General features: G+C 38.1%; 1 protein-coding gene across 3 annotated transcripts in view; it reads left to right on the forward strand.

The window, feature by feature from the left end:
• The window catches only part of si:dkey-191g9.7, a 68,099-nt gene extending 60,222 nt beyond the window's left edge, over window positions 1–7,877 (forward strand). For all 3 annotated transcript variants that reach the window (XM_039767931.1, XM_039767929.1, XM_039767939.1), the window contains one exon: window positions 5,005–7,877. In XM_039767931.1, the coding sequence (XP_039623865.1) occupies window positions 5,018–6,502 (1,485 nt within the window). In that variant the 5' untranslated portion in view covers window positions 5,005–5,017 and the 3' untranslated portion in view covers window positions 6,503–7,877. The remainder of the gene's footprint in view (window positions 1–5,004) is intronic.
• The last annotated feature ends 7,920 nt before the right edge of the window (window positions 7,878–15,797 follow it).

Below are 15,797 nucleotides of genomic sequence, written 5' to 3' on the forward strand. Positions count from 1 at the left end.
AAAACTGCTGAGGAAGGTGACGATGCGGCAGCGGTTTTCTGAGCAAAAAAGTCACATTTAATATCCAAAGCGTGCTTTAACTGAGGAGACGCCTTTCGTACTTTTGACTTTGTGTGATCACGTTCTTGCAATTGCTAGCTGTTCGTCAGATGTGTGTGTTAACAGGCTATTTGTATCTTTCAGCCATGTCACTGTAGTGTCAATAAATTTGTTCCAATTCTTAGAGCTTTCTGCGAATGTCTTTTTCTGTTTCTTAATTGCGCCTTCGTTACTTAGCGTTGATAGCAAACTTTCATTCAGACCCTCAATCTGACTGTACATCTCATGAAATATTGCAAACCTTTCTGCTACTTCTAAATTATTTTCTTTAATATCTTTAAGGCTTTCAATTTCAGTCATAAACACAGAAAGCTGATCTTTCCTATGATTTATATGGTCTTTAAGGTCTCCAAATACATTCTCTGGCTTTGAGTCCGTACTCAGATCACTCCCAACTTCACTTGAGCGATGCTTAGACGTAGCCATGACAGCAGCTTGAATAACTTGAATAACTGAAAGAGCGTTTCCTGACAGCAAGAAAACGTCACAGTTGAACGCTCTGACAACAGACGGCTTCCTTACAGCGAGGTGTCCATGACTCAGGCAAAGCACAACCGATCATCCACAATGTCTTGTATAATATCTCAGTCTCTTAAAGCTTCTCAAGTTCAGGTACGGCGAACTTGCTTTCATTTACGATAATGCAGAGATAAAAGATAAGAGCACAGTACCTTGGAATGACTCAGTTCTTTTTCTTTCGTTGACAAATTCTGGGCACAAGTGACCTCTATCCTCAGATGGTAGATTCCAGTTTGAGTTCAACGCCTTCAGATGGCTAGTTTTCTGACAAAAATGTAGCTGCTTTTTTCCAAAACTGCCAAAGTTCAGCAGCTCTAACTCAAAAAATGGGATTCCACAAAAGTCTGACGCGTAGAAATGATTCCACAGACAAAATATCTTCGTTTTTAAAAGTTTAGTTAAGTTTCAAAGTAAAACAGTTCACACAAAAAAGAAAATTAAAATAGCAAAAAAAGAAAACAGTTAATTTTAAGAAAAGTTCAGTTCAAAGCTTAAATCTTGTTACATCTCAAATCATTACTATTTACTTAACATTTCTGAACTATTTCAAAACGACGGTCAAAAAACTGAATGCCTATCCCATCTCTGAGTAGAAAATGGGTCTTTTAAGTACCTCTTCTAAACAACAACTAAACCTATCATCAAACTGTTTCTTAGTTATAGTAAGAAGGTTCTATCTCTTACTAACTTATAGGGGGAAAAGACTATACCGTTGTCCATGGTATACAGTGATTTTGGTGCCAACAATGTCTGAACGGTTTTATATTAAGTTTATGGTGCTGATTAAGAATATGACTTTGGTTTTGCCGAATTGGCTCTAGTTTCTGAGATATTTAATAGTTAATTAATTAATTAACGCAATATGTTTGAAAAGCATTCAGAATTGCAAGAATATTTTTATTTTAGTTACAACTAGTAAATAAAAGTTTAACATCATACCATAAAAAATAAAAATATCTAACTGTGACAGGAAAAAAGTTACAGTATGTGTGATTTGATTATTTAATACAATATTAGTTAGTTATTAATTGTTATTAATGTCAATGCTTCAAAAAATGCTGTTTATGCGATTTCCTTTTATGTGTGTCATCAGGACAATCACGTTGGAGAATCCAACAGTAGTCTGCCATCATGTGTATGACCCATCTGCCTTGATATCTCTCCTCCATCACCTTCATATCCTGGTGGAAAAGGTTGTCTTGCTGATTCCAAATCAGGATAATCTCACCAAGCTTTCTTGTAACGATTAAAGCCTTTAATCTTTACAACACAAAAATAACAATCATCATGGTGGTTTTTCGGTTCTCTCCATACTATTGACACACCAAAGTAAAAGTTTAAACTTTTTCTTTCACCTTTTGTCCACAGTTGTAGGTGCTCAACACATGTTTTGCAAACCATATGTTGTGCCCAAGACTTATTCTGGTCTCCAAGCTGTACTCCAAAATAAGCCAGGTATACTCGATGCACAAAGTCTGTGATATTTCTTCTTTGTTTTTCAACCATGTACTCTCCACAAATGTAGCAGAATACATCAGGATGGTTGATGCAGCCTCATCTTGATGAAGTCATAATTTTTACATGTATACGTACGTGCTGCTGGATTATGTGAATTTCCCCTTGGGATTAATAAAGTATCTATCTATCTATCTATCTATCTATCTATCTATCTATCTATTTATATACTTATTAAGACAGAACTTTTTGGGTATAAACCAAGACTGGGTTGACAAACTTATACTGTAGCCGACTTCTTTCCTCTGCAAAATCACTGTTGAATTCTGGCTTCAAAAAGTCGCTTTTATAGCATTGTAGGCCTACAAATTGTAATACAAAATGGGATATTTCATTACCTAAGACACTACTATAGAGTCAAAAGACAGACCAAAAGCTATTGCATTTGTTATCACACAAGTCGCATTGGGGGAATGCATTATATTCATGGATGTCCATTATCTCAAAAACTAGAACCAGTTCAGCAAAAGTAATGGGATTTTTGAATTCAGCACCTCGAAATACCCTAAATCCATTCAAAAAACCTGAAAAAAAAAAAAATTTTTGTATACCTGTGGGAAGAAATTCATATTCTATTCAAATTAAGAAAACATTAATATGAGTTTAACTCATAACTTTATAAAAATGGCCCTTACAGACAGATAATGCAATAATGCTGTTTTCACAAGAAATATCAGTTGTAAAAGACATGATTTTTTCAGAATTACAACTAATAAAATAGGAAATTAGGTGCTTCAATGGGTTGGTGCCCCATCCAGGTTTTGTTTCCTGCCTTGTGCCCTATGTTGCCTGGGATTGGCTCCAGCAGACCCCCGTGACCCTGTAGTTAGGATATAGTGGGTTGGATAATGGAAGGATGGATGAATGGAAATTAGGTGTACTTCAGAAATAACTGTCCAATTCTGCTATATTTATTTTTGGGAGCCAGCATGCAATCATGATCCGTATCATTTTATTAACAATTATAGATTTACCAGCCACTTCATTAGGCACACCTTGCTAGTACCAGGCTGGACCCCCTTTTGCCTTCAGAACTGCAGCAATTCTTCATGGCATAGATTCAACAAGGAGCTTCCAATATTTCTCAGGGAAATTGGTTCATATTGACATGATAGCATCACACATCTGCAGCAGATTTGTTGACTGCACATTCATGATGTGAATCTCCTTTTCCACCACATCCCAAAGGTGCTCTATTAGATTGAAATCTGGTGACTGTGGAGGCCATTTGAGTAAAGTGAACTCATTGCCATATTCAAGAAACCAGTTTGAGATGATCTGAGCTGTTATCCTGCTAGAAGTAGCCTTCAGAAGATGAGTGCACTGTGGTCATGAAGGGATGGACTTGGCCAGCAAAATGCTCAGGGAGGCTGTGGCATTTAAACGGTTCTTAGTTGGTGTTAAGGAGTCCAAAGTGTGCTAAAAATATCCTCCACACCATTACACCACCACCACTAGCCTGAACTACTGATACAGGATGGATCCATCCTTTCATGTTGTTCACACCAAATTATGACCCTACCATCTAAAGATCGGAGCAGAAATCAAGATTCATCAGAGCAGGCAATGTTTTTCCAGTCTTCTCTTGTCCAAATTTGGTGAGCAAATTGGTGGTGGTGCAAATTGTCGCCTCATTTGCCTATTCTTAGCTCACCGGAGTGGCATCTGGTGTGTTCTCCTGCTGCAGTTGCCCACCTTTTTCAAGGTTCAATGTGTTGTGTCTTCAGAGATGCTCTTCTACATACCTCAGTTGTAACAAGTGGTTTTTGAGTTACTGTTGCCTTTCTATCATCTCGAACCAGTCTGGCCATTCTCCTCTGACCTCTGACATCAACAAATATCTGTTCACTGGATATTTTCCTTTCATGGAACCATTCTCTATAAACCCTAAAGATGGTTGTGTGTGGGAATCCCAGTAGATCATCAGTTTCTGAAATACTCAGACCAGCTCATTCTGCACCAACAACCATGCCACATTCAAAGTCACTTAACTCACCTTTCTTCCCCATTCTGATGCTCGGTTTGAAATTCAGCAGGTCATCTTGACAGTGTCCACATGCCTAAATGCATTGAGTTGCTGCCATGTGACTGACTGATTAGATATTTACCTTAACAAGCAGTTGAACAGGTGCACCTAATAGGGTGGCCGGTGAGAGTAGAGTAGGCACTCTTCTATGACAAGCAGATGGAGAATAAAAATAATTATATGAGTAGGACTTTGTATAAGAACAATAAATTAAAAACAAACATAATGAAGGTAAGGCTTTAAATTTATATAAATGCATCTGTTCACATTATCTAGTAACCTTAGTGTTAAATGATAAGTGAATATCTATAAAGTACATTCTGAAAAGTAATACCAATTGCCTGATGTTCACCCAGTATAAAGCAAAGAAAAATGTTGGATTCTTATGTTTTGTAGGTTGAAGGTGTACTACCATTGCAGATGGAATCACTAATTATAATGGGTCTTGAAGCACCAAGAGGGCAGATGTTAAAAATAATTCACAATCATAAGTCACTATGCTAATTCTTCGAGTTATTGTCTGCCTTTCTAAAGATGAGCCTGCTAATAGCATCAAAGACGAAGACAGCTTCCTCCCATTCTTGAAATGGATGTTAACTGGAAGCCTTGAATTACATGAATGTGGATGCTTTGTATTAGTCTGTGCAGCAGTTGACAGGCCCTTTGCCTTAATAATATCTTCTCTTGTATCTTCACCACCCCAAACAGTTGGAACAGAAAGGGATGCATGGGAGTGAATGACACAAACAGTGTAAATGAAAATGCTTTTTGCATTGCAGCAAGCTTGTTTACTAACTCTTAATATATCTATGTACATTGAATGCCAATTTATTTTTTCTCTGTAGGTATTTTTGCTAGATGGCAGCCAACAACAGAAGACTCTCAGCTAACTTGGCTTCAGAAGGGCTAGCATGTTCCAGTGGAAGTTGCCACAAGATGGATCAAGCTTTTTTCCCACTTTCTAAAAGCTATTCAGACACCCTAAGAGGGCCCATGGGTATTGTAGAACTTGAACAGAAATGTCAAGATATTCAAAAAAGCCTTAGCAATGGAGTATGTCATCAGCAGAGAGAAGTGAGAAGCAACCAGCAGGGGTCCTCAGAAAGTATCACTGTACCGATTTCACTGTGCCCAGCTTCCACCATGGAGAAAAAAGTGACTTGTTCTCCGAGTCCAGAAGCTATCAACAGCACAACCTTAAATATGATCCCCCATTTAAGAGCTGATCAAGTGTCAACTTGTGCACAGATTAGCAACACAGAGCTCAGTTCTAGTGACAGATGCCAGGAAACAAGGTGGCTTGAAACAAGTAAACCTCCAGTGCACAGGAGCCACTCAGACAGCTTGTATTCTAGTAAAGAGAGGCAGATGGCATGTCCTGGGTGCAGCATAACCTTTCCTAATATGGGGATTTGTAACTGGGATGCTATAGGATGTGCCACTCAAGGACATCAAAGCAGTTCTTGTAGAAGGAGTCCCATAAACAGTGTTCCTCTTGAGCAACCTCAGGCTTTGGGCCTCTGTGTCCCCAATGCATTATGTAACCAAAAAACTGGAATCCACAAAGGGGATGGGTCCCCTGTTCAAACCTCCATGTTATGTGCAGAAACGTATCATACTCACTCAGAAGGAACTTTCCCAGCATTTTGCCACTCCTTGCCTATACCTGCACCTGTTCAATTGCTCTCACGTGTGGTCAGTTCAGGAGATGCATGCGGAAAGCCGAGCTCCTCTATGCCTTGCTGTCCAGCACATGCCCAGTCCCTTTCTGGAATAATGACTTTTCCTCGGCTGGTCTCTTCTGTCAGTGAGACAGGATTGGATGTCAAGAGAGTGATGACTTGTCTTATTCCAGGTACAGAGATGAAAGAGAATGCAAGCATAGAGAATCCCCAACAGAAAGGAACTGGACACAGGGGGACCAGAGATGCTGGCACCATGACATCTTTGAAAGAGCTAACACTACAGTTCAGGGACATGGCAGTCCAAACTGGCGAGTCCAGTACTCCTTGTTCACCACTCACTGATAGGACACCACATATGTACCCGGAAATCAATCTTGTTCAGGAGCCAGTGGTTCAGAAGTCTCCAGTGAAAGAAGTCAAGTGGGATGAAGAAGGTATGACATGGGAAGTATATGGTGCCTCAGTAGACCCTGAAGTTCTTGGGCATGCAATCCAAAAACATCTGGAGCTACAGATAGAAGAAGCAACTAACCGTGCATCTGTTCTGTCACGACAGAATAAGCACAGCACACACAAGAAAGCACGGGGTCGAAGGGGCCTAAAGAATTTACTAATCAACCCAGCATGCTGCACTCGGACCAACACAGCTATTGATTAAAATTTGCTCCCAAAATAAAATGTGCCCATACTATGACTTGAGATGACAACCGTATAGTGAAAATCACAGTCTTTCTGTGTTCCTGCAAATGAAAATACCTCAGCTCACTTCTAGATAAACTCTACAAATCAGACTGAGAGGATCCAATACCCAGACAGTGACCCCTGCACAATGTAACCAGTTTTTGCTGCATTGATATTGTGCATTATGGAGTCACTGTGTTTTCAAAATGCTAAAATTCCCACTTCATGAAAGCCAACGTGAATTAAAAGTCATAGTATGACTGAAGTCAAATCATGATACCAATAATCACTGTGCGTAATCCTATGTCTTACATTACAGCAGCAATCCAAGAAAAGAGCTCCACAGATGTAAAACCATGGGAAGTGTCTTTAGTTGGAGTGTTGTACCTATACCCAAATACAGGTGACAAAGGGGGCCTGTCTAAGCAGTTCACCCCTACTAAGTTAATTTAAATCCTGCCTTTCAAGATAAGACTAATTGGTCAACATGATGTTGTCAAATTTTATATTTTTCAAATGCCAAGGATAGTTATATCACAAATGGCTATTACCATGACTGTCTGTTTAACAGACGTTACTGAGGTCATCTCTCTTTACAGCAGTTTAGCTAAGAAAGGCTTGAATGTGGATTTTGGCAGGACATGAAACGTTGCAACTCCAGTTCAACAGTAAATGATCGCTACAAATATCTCCAGTTTTGTTTCTCCAAAACGTAAACTGCTGCATAAAAATGAGGAAATGCTCATTATGAAACTTCACAGTATGATCATGCCATAAGGTTCCTCTTGTATTACTCTAAAACAATTACACAAATGTTCCAACATATCACCAACCTGACAGTGATAATGAAACAACAGTATAACCGGGACCAAATTTTCATCATGAAACAGTATCACCACTAGAGTAAATGCACTGAAGAATCATTACAACATGCCATGACTGAACGGTCTATCATGACAACCTAGCCATGACAGTATGTAATCACCGATCACTGTAACTAAGGGATTAAACCAGGAAGCTACACAGATCATCTGAAATACATGGCTAGAACAGAAGGTTCATTAATAATCTCTTTGACAGAAGGCTCGTCTTGACACAATATAGCATAACCATGACAAAAAGCCATGTGGACTTCTATTGGATATTTATGGAATGTTAGCTTTACATTAGGACATTTTATAGTATAAATAAATAAGACTTTCAATCCCTTATAAGGATCTAACTATGACAAAATGTTAATTAAGGAATTCTGCTTTTGTGAAGCTTGGTGTTTTTAGATCATTTTGTGAATATTTGAAATAAGCTCTAGTTTTATATTTTATGTAAATGTACCTTCTTCTTTTTTAACATTCCCAACCTATTTTTAACTTTATTTCCAAACTGGTCTTTTGGGTAATGCATTTAATCTGATTTTTGCAATATCTTTCTCAATTTATGTATAACAGAAGCAGTAAGATTAAGCCTGGGATAATGTTTTTGTAACTTCTTTTTTCTGAACCATATGGTAAGATGTTAGAGCCAGAGCTGCTTATGGACAGAAAAGCTCTATGCAGACTGTCCCCAGTGTGTTTAAGTGACATGCAGAGTCATGGTGACTCCTACAGTGGTTCTCCAACAGGTTAGACTGAAGAGGGAATTTGTTACCATTCTTAAGGCAAAAGTAAACCAATTACTGTGTTACCCTGCACAACAGTATGATTAGACAGCCAAGAACATGCACTTCCCATTGAAAGAAAGAAAGGAATGTGGCCTCCACATCCGTACTTATAAGACTAGACATTAATAAGCCTTCTGAATGGTGTGGACATTCAGGATACATGGGAAACAGCAGATTGGATTACTGAGGAAGTGTGCTGATGTGAGCGGTCAGTCTTGATGTAAACCTAACAAATAGCTAAGGAGACAGTACCACGCTCAACCATCAGACATGACTGACATGTGCAATACTTAATTATAGATGAACGAATGAGAGTAGACTGGTATTGACCCATAAATATAGACACTGCCTCAGGGCCTTTAAGAATCTATTTTCACAGAACATTTACACAAATGTCCGGGTGCTTGTCACAGCTGTCTGCTTGCACAGATAGCCACTAATTGTTGTGGTCAGTTGTGTAACTTAAGATTCATTATGATCACAGTAAGACCCTTCAGAACTTTCATCTGTACTCTGATTCTTAATTTCAGGAGCAGAATGTATCCATTTCAGTATTATAGCACAATCTGTAAGCTACTGACAATCTTGAATGGTTTTAGTGTATGGCCACATTTCACCCTGCTCTCTTAAAAAAAACATTATTTGCTTGTGGTGCCTTTGTAAATACAGTATGTTTTAAAATGTCAGCCTATTCAGACATGCAAAATGGACAGCATAGACTGGCACAGATAATGTTTAGTTACGTGTATTTTAGAAAAGATCTAAAACTAATGAATACTATTTTTATGTCCTAATTACCACACAGCTCAGTCTGAACATAAAAAAACAGCTAATGAAATTAGTCATAAGAGAAGCAGGACCAAAATGTGACGGCAATGTTGAAAGTTAAGTGGATTGCTTGATTTTAGCTATGACAAAGCAAAGACCTTCATACGGGGAGGTTCAGTGCAGAAATCTACCCTCACAGAATCCTGATGTCACCAAGCTGTCACCCACATGGAGCTTAGCCACATGTGAGTCATTTGTATTCATTTATTGTTAGATACTCCATTCAACACTCATTCAGACGAATCAGGCTTCACATTTTTGGCAGTATTAAACCGGTAATATGAGGTGGCATACATAAAAGGCATTAGGATAACAGAAATGGGAGAAAAGGATACATAAATGGCATTTACAGTAAAATTTTAGAACATTCCAAAAATATTATTAGTATTACCTGAAGATGGGGTTAGAGATTATTACTTGAAGAAGAGATTAGAGATTAAGAAACAACCTTCAAAAGTGAGGCGCTTGCAGGAACCCTGTACAGAGCGTGGTTGCAGAGAATTACAGCAACTGTTTTTTGACTGAAAGTTGCTGCTGTGCTAAATAGTATTTCGGAAGTGACTAATTGATGGCTACTAGGGAGCATCATAGCCATCCTCACAGTTATTTTTGAAATCATGCAAGCCAGCTCCTAAAATTCTAGGAATAGAATTTGGATGGCAAGAATGAAAAAAGCAGAGAGAATGCAGCAAAGTTACGCACAGCACTACAAAGTGACGGTCAGCTCTAATTTGTATTCGACTGGTTTGTGCCACCTCCAGTTCTGTCCCAGCAGGCTCGGGTGGGTCAGCATTGCTATGGAAGTGTTTGTTCTGCGGCTACATAACCTTACCTGATGCTGAACATGGAGATCAGTGGGCTCTTTTATCAGGTGACTGTTTTCCTTCACTTTTTAATAGTGTTTTTGTTTAGTCATTACATTCAGTCTCATGCTCTGTATAGACAGTTAAGCCGAGTCACAGTGACAAGCGGGTAAATATTTTCCAACTGCCTACACACCCTCTTGATTTGCTTGGCCTTAGTGTAAGAAGTAATCAGCAGGGCTGCTTACCAAAAGGCTTTAAAGAAGGACAGAGCATGACCTTGTTATTACCCATCACCTAATTGGTCAAGGATGGATGCAGGTCCATGAAAAGGGTTGGTGGGCCCTGAAAAGTAGAACAGGACTCATAATCCAGTTGCCTGCATTAAATTGAAATATTTCTGAGAGAAATACTTTTAACAGTATACACTGTATCTTGTAAAATTGTCTATTTTAAACAAGAAAAGCAAAGTACATACTTATACAGTATATATATATATAAATATATATAAATATATATATATATATATATATATATATATATATATATATATATACACTGTATATATATTGCTGTATTTTAAACATGATTTCTTACTCATTTATTCAACCAAAGAAGATTTGTTCTTTTTAAATATTTGCACCCTGGACACAGTTTTGTTCTCCTATAAAGAAGAAATGAATGCAATGTAAATGAAAGAGTGTAGAGAATTGAGTTATGTGGTCAGTTGTGATTAAAGTCATATGGCAATGAAAAACGTGTGATATTCAGTCATATCTGGAGATTGGGTTGATTAGTTTAACATGTATGTTTTATTATTATGAATACAGTACACATGAAGGGTGCAGTTTATTGGTCGGCAAGCTGAATTAACATTTGGAAATATCTCAGAATGAATTCCAACTATCTTAAAATACAGTTTATTTATTTATAGACTCATTTCAAGATATCTCAAAATGTGTTGCTTTACATTTTAGGATATCTGAAAAGCATTTCAAGATATCTTGAAATCACTTCCTGTAGAATTAATTTAATTTCCATTCAAATGCATTTTGAGATATCTCTAAATATTAATTACGCTAACCATATAGTAGACAAAAGGTATTGATCTATCTATACTAATAAAAGGCAAAGCCCTCACTGACTCACTCACTTACTGACTCACTGACTCACTGACTCATCACTAATTCTCCAACTTCCCGTGTGGGTGGAAGGCTGAAATTTGGCAGGCTTATTCCTTACAGCTTCCTTACAAAAGTTGGGCAGGTTTCATTTCGAAATTCTACGTGTAATGGTCATAACTGGAACCTATTTTTCTCCTTATACTGTAATGGAGTTGAGCTCAAAAGCCGTGGGGGGCAGAGTTTTGTATGACATCATCACGCCTCCCATGTAATCACGTGAACTGACTGTCAACACATTACATAGAAAACCAGGAAGAGCTCAAAAAAGCGGTGAAGAAAACATGCATTATATAATTGAGAAGGCAGCGAAACAATAAGAAGCGAGCAAGTGACATATACAACCATATTCATGAGTGCTGCTACTTTGGAAACAAAGCACATTGTAAACCTAAAGTTTAAAGTAAGTTCATAGACAGGCTGCCGCTGGCGTTTGTCATGCCCACGGGTAATGCGAGGTACAAGTTTAATGAGAGGACGCAGGATATAAACGAGAGTTTTGATCACTTTGTAACTAAGTTAAAATTGCAGGTGAAGGGCTGTTTTTATGCAAATTCTGAGAGACTGTGTTTGTGGGGGATTGACAGTTAAGGCGGGTGGGGGAGTCACGTCATCATCTCCCCACCCATTTACCTCATTTCGCTGTGAGCTGAGCTCCGCAGCTAACACACGCAGTGTTACGAAAGCGACTTTGTGACGCTGCCACCAAATACTCACAGAAAAATCCACAAGTTAATATACACGCTGTCTCTAGAGTTTCTCCACACTCTGAATCCTCCAGGCACTACTTACAAAAGGTTACATTGACAATCATGTTACGTTATTTTTAAAATGTTTCCTTTTCTTAGCACAAGCACAGCTGAGAAGCTTCGATGCATGTGCTCCATAACGCGTTAAAAATAATGCATTTAAATCACACTTTGCATTACAAGCAAAGGGGAACTTCTGTCAATGCATGATTTCCTGGTACACCGATTACATTGATCAGCGCTTCCCGATTCATTTTACCCTCGCACCCCTTGGTTGGAGAAGAAGTATGAAAAAATATGAGGTTAACACAGAAAAAACAGATCACCAATTGAAGCTTTATGAATAATCGATTCGCCATCAATAATTGTTTTGGTAAAGCCATACTCAGTGTAATCCTCCTTCCATTTTATCATTTTTCCGCCACTAGCCATGATTAAATGAGCGGTAAAAAGTAAGAGCGAGGGTGACTTATTCAGGCAGGCAGCCGACAGCTCAATAGCTCGAATTTGGATATAAGTAGGTTCTATTTAGTCGCCAGAAATATCTTTGTTAGGAATGGAAGTTGAATTTAGTCTTTAAATTTCTATGGTAAAGAAAAATTTATGCAATGATGACTACATTTAACTATATAAAGTCAAAACTTACAATACAATACAATACAATACAGTTTATTTTTGTATAGCCCAAAATCACACAGGAAGTGCCAATGGGCTTTAACAGGCCCTGCCTTTTGACAGCCCCCCAGCCTTGACTCTCTGAGAAGACAAGGAAAAACTCCCAAAAAAAACCTTTTAGGGAAAATGGAAGAAACCTCGGAAAGGCAGTTCAAAGAGAGACCCCTTTCCAGGTAGGTTGGGCGTGCAGTGGGTGTCAAAAGTAGGGGGTCAATACAATACAATACACAGAACAGAACAATTCCTTAATACAGCATAATAAAAATTTTAGAAGTACGGTTTAACAGTAGATGATATGACATAATTAGGTTTGGATATTTTTAGAGTCCTGGAGACCTCATCCATCAGCTGCCTCCCCATTTGGCCATGCCACGGCTGAAACGTTGCTCCGATGAAAGGACCCTCTTTCCCATGATTCCTGTGATCCTCCATCAGGGATGACTTTACCATAGGCAGGCAAACAACTTGGCAAGTGGGCCGTGGCACCAATTGCCACATTTGGGTACCGAGAAAAGAAACAGAATAGGTGAGGGTTAGTATTCAAATATAATTATCATGTTACTTATGTTATAGTGCTAATGACTAACAACAGAGATGCAGTATGTACAGTTAATCAGCAGCTCTAGTCAGGATATGCTAAACTGAAGTAGTGAGTCTTCAGCCGAGATTTAAAGGCTGAGACTGAAGGGGCATCTCTTATGGAAGCAGGAAGACCATTCCACAGTTTAGGGGCCCTGTAACTAAAAGCTCAACCTCCCACTGTTATTTTATTAATCCTTGGAATCCTAAGCAGGCCGGCATCTTGAGATCTTAATGTGCGCTCAGGTTTGTAAGTCATGATAAGTTCAGACAAGTAAGCTGGACCTTGGCCATTTAATGCTTTATATGTTAAAAGGAGGATTTTGAAATCTGCCCTAAACTTAACTGGGAGCCAGTGTAAAGATTTAAGAACTGGGGTTATGTGTTCATATTTTCTTGTTCTTGTAATAATTCTTGCAGCGGCATTTTGGATTAACTGGAGGCTGTATAGGGAACAGTTTGAACAGCCAGTTAACACCGCATTGCAGTAGTCAATCCTAGTAGAGATAAATGCATGAATTAATTTCTCACAATCAGACTTTATATACTCTGATACTGACTTTATATATTCAAGTTTTGACTTTATATATTCCAACGCTGACTTTATATATTCAAGTTTTGACTTTATATATTCAGAAAAAAGTTTTGACTTTATATATACCGACGCTGACTTTATATATTCAAGTTTTGACTTTATATATTCAGAAACAAGTTTTGACTTTATATATTCCGACAGTGACTTTATATATTCAAGTTTTGACTTTATATATTCTGACGCCGACTTTATATATTCAGAAAATCAATGTATTCGCCTGTTTGGCACCCCATAGTATATGTGTGTGTGTATATATGTACACATGTATATATATATATATATATATATATATATATATGCCAGCAACACTCAGGACAATGACAAAACAATTACATTGTCAATCATTTTACGTTATTATTAAAATGTTTCCTTTTCTTTTTACTTCTCCGCTGCCAAGCGCGAGTATTTTGATATATATATATATATATATATATATATATATATATATATATATATATAGATATGACAACAACACTCGTATCAATGACAAAACAATTACATTAACAATCATGCTACGTTATTTTTAAAATTGTTCCTTTTCTTTTGCATAACTTCTTTAACACACTACTTCTCCGCTGCAAAGCGCGGGTACTCTGCTAGTTTATATATATAATTCAATGTATGTGTGTGTATGTATGTATGTTCCAGCATCACTTCTGGAGCGATTTTCATGAAACTTGGTACACATGTTTCTCATTGGTCGACTAAAAATACTGTAGGGTGAAATCCTAACCCACTCCCTTCTGGGTAGGGTGGTGGGTGATCTTGTGGTCTTGTATGCATGTTATCATCCAGTTGACACTCGGAATGACCACCAGAGGGCGAACTAGAGGAGACTGCTAGCATTCTTTATGTTTGAGCACCACCGTGCCCTGTTGCTTTTGAAATTAAATAGAGTTGGCCAGTTCTGAGCGTCAACTGGATGATAACATACATACAAGACTGCAAGACAAGCCCATTAGTGAGTCTTAATTATTTGTTAATTTATTTTTATTTTTAAACTTGTGTTTTTTAAATTATATTTTTCTCAAAAAATTAAAGCAAAAGCACTTTATTCTCCTCCAGGGCAATGCTGGGTATTTCAGCGTGTATACTATAAATGCTGTAGTGTGTAAGGTGAGTTGCCTTATACATCCAGGAAAACTGGTAAAGATCTTGGGCCTTTGTCAAGTTTGCATGTTCTTCTAAGTCTGTATGAGTTTTCTCTTTCCTACATATAAAAATGAATATGTTTAGTTAACAGGCAACTCTGAGCTGGCCAGATGTGAATGATCCAGAAAAGACAGGCTCTGGCATCCCACAAACCTGAAACAGATTATTGAGAGAGTGTAAATTGAAGAAGAGATGAACCCTCAAGCCTAAGTGACTAAAGAGATCACATTTGGCATTAGAGGTAGCTGTAAAAGTATTCTGGGCACGGTCTCTCTGGGTTTTCACACACAAGAGGTTTTATGACTTACCTAACAACCAAAGAAATATGGACAGAAACTTGTATTTGGTGGGTGAGGAGAATCCTGCAACCTAACAGATGAGCCACAATAAGTGAAGTACAAATGTGCTATACAGAAGGTCATATCACAGCACAGAATCTCTCAGAGCCTGTTTTGCAATGAACATAACAGTACAACCTATCCCAAATACACCATTTTCAGAAGTGTTTAAGAAACTGTTCTCAAAGATGGAACAGGAACACCAACAGTAATGGAAAACATTATAACAGTATATTCCAGTTTTATTTGCTCTGTGCTGTTGGGAGGAGAAACATAAAGAACATGTTGTTCTATCTGTCATCATTGTAAGGAGCTAATAATGATGGGGCAAAAATTTGAGGGGTTGTTTTCCTGGCACCAACCAATCTGCAGGAATTGATTGCAACAACTGCCATTCCTCGGTCCATGTTCCCCAAAATGTGGGCGGTTGTAGGAGGTAATAGAGAGATGTAACTTATTAAGTAGCCACTAGTGATGAATGAATCCCACAGATTATTTTGGCTAAATCATGGAGACTTCGGTGAACTCCATAAAATGTATTGAAGTCACTGCAGCAGGAGGAACTAAATTAGTTATAAGTGGATTATAATGGTTCAATTGTCTTTAAGTGTCCCAAAGGGCTAGGGAAATGTCAGTCAGATATGATAATTGTGGCCTGAACTGTGAGGCAGCAGAGCTAAGCACTGCACCAGCATGTCTCAAACTACAAAAGATT

The sequence above is a fragment of the Polypterus senegalus genome, chromosome 1 (genome assembly GCF_016835505.1).
Source record: "Polypterus senegalus isolate Bchr_013 chromosome 1, ASM1683550v1, whole genome shotgun sequence".
In the NCBI taxonomy this organism is placed as follows: domain Eukaryota; kingdom Metazoa; phylum Chordata; class Cladistia; order Polypteriformes; family Polypteridae; genus Polypterus; species Polypterus senegalus.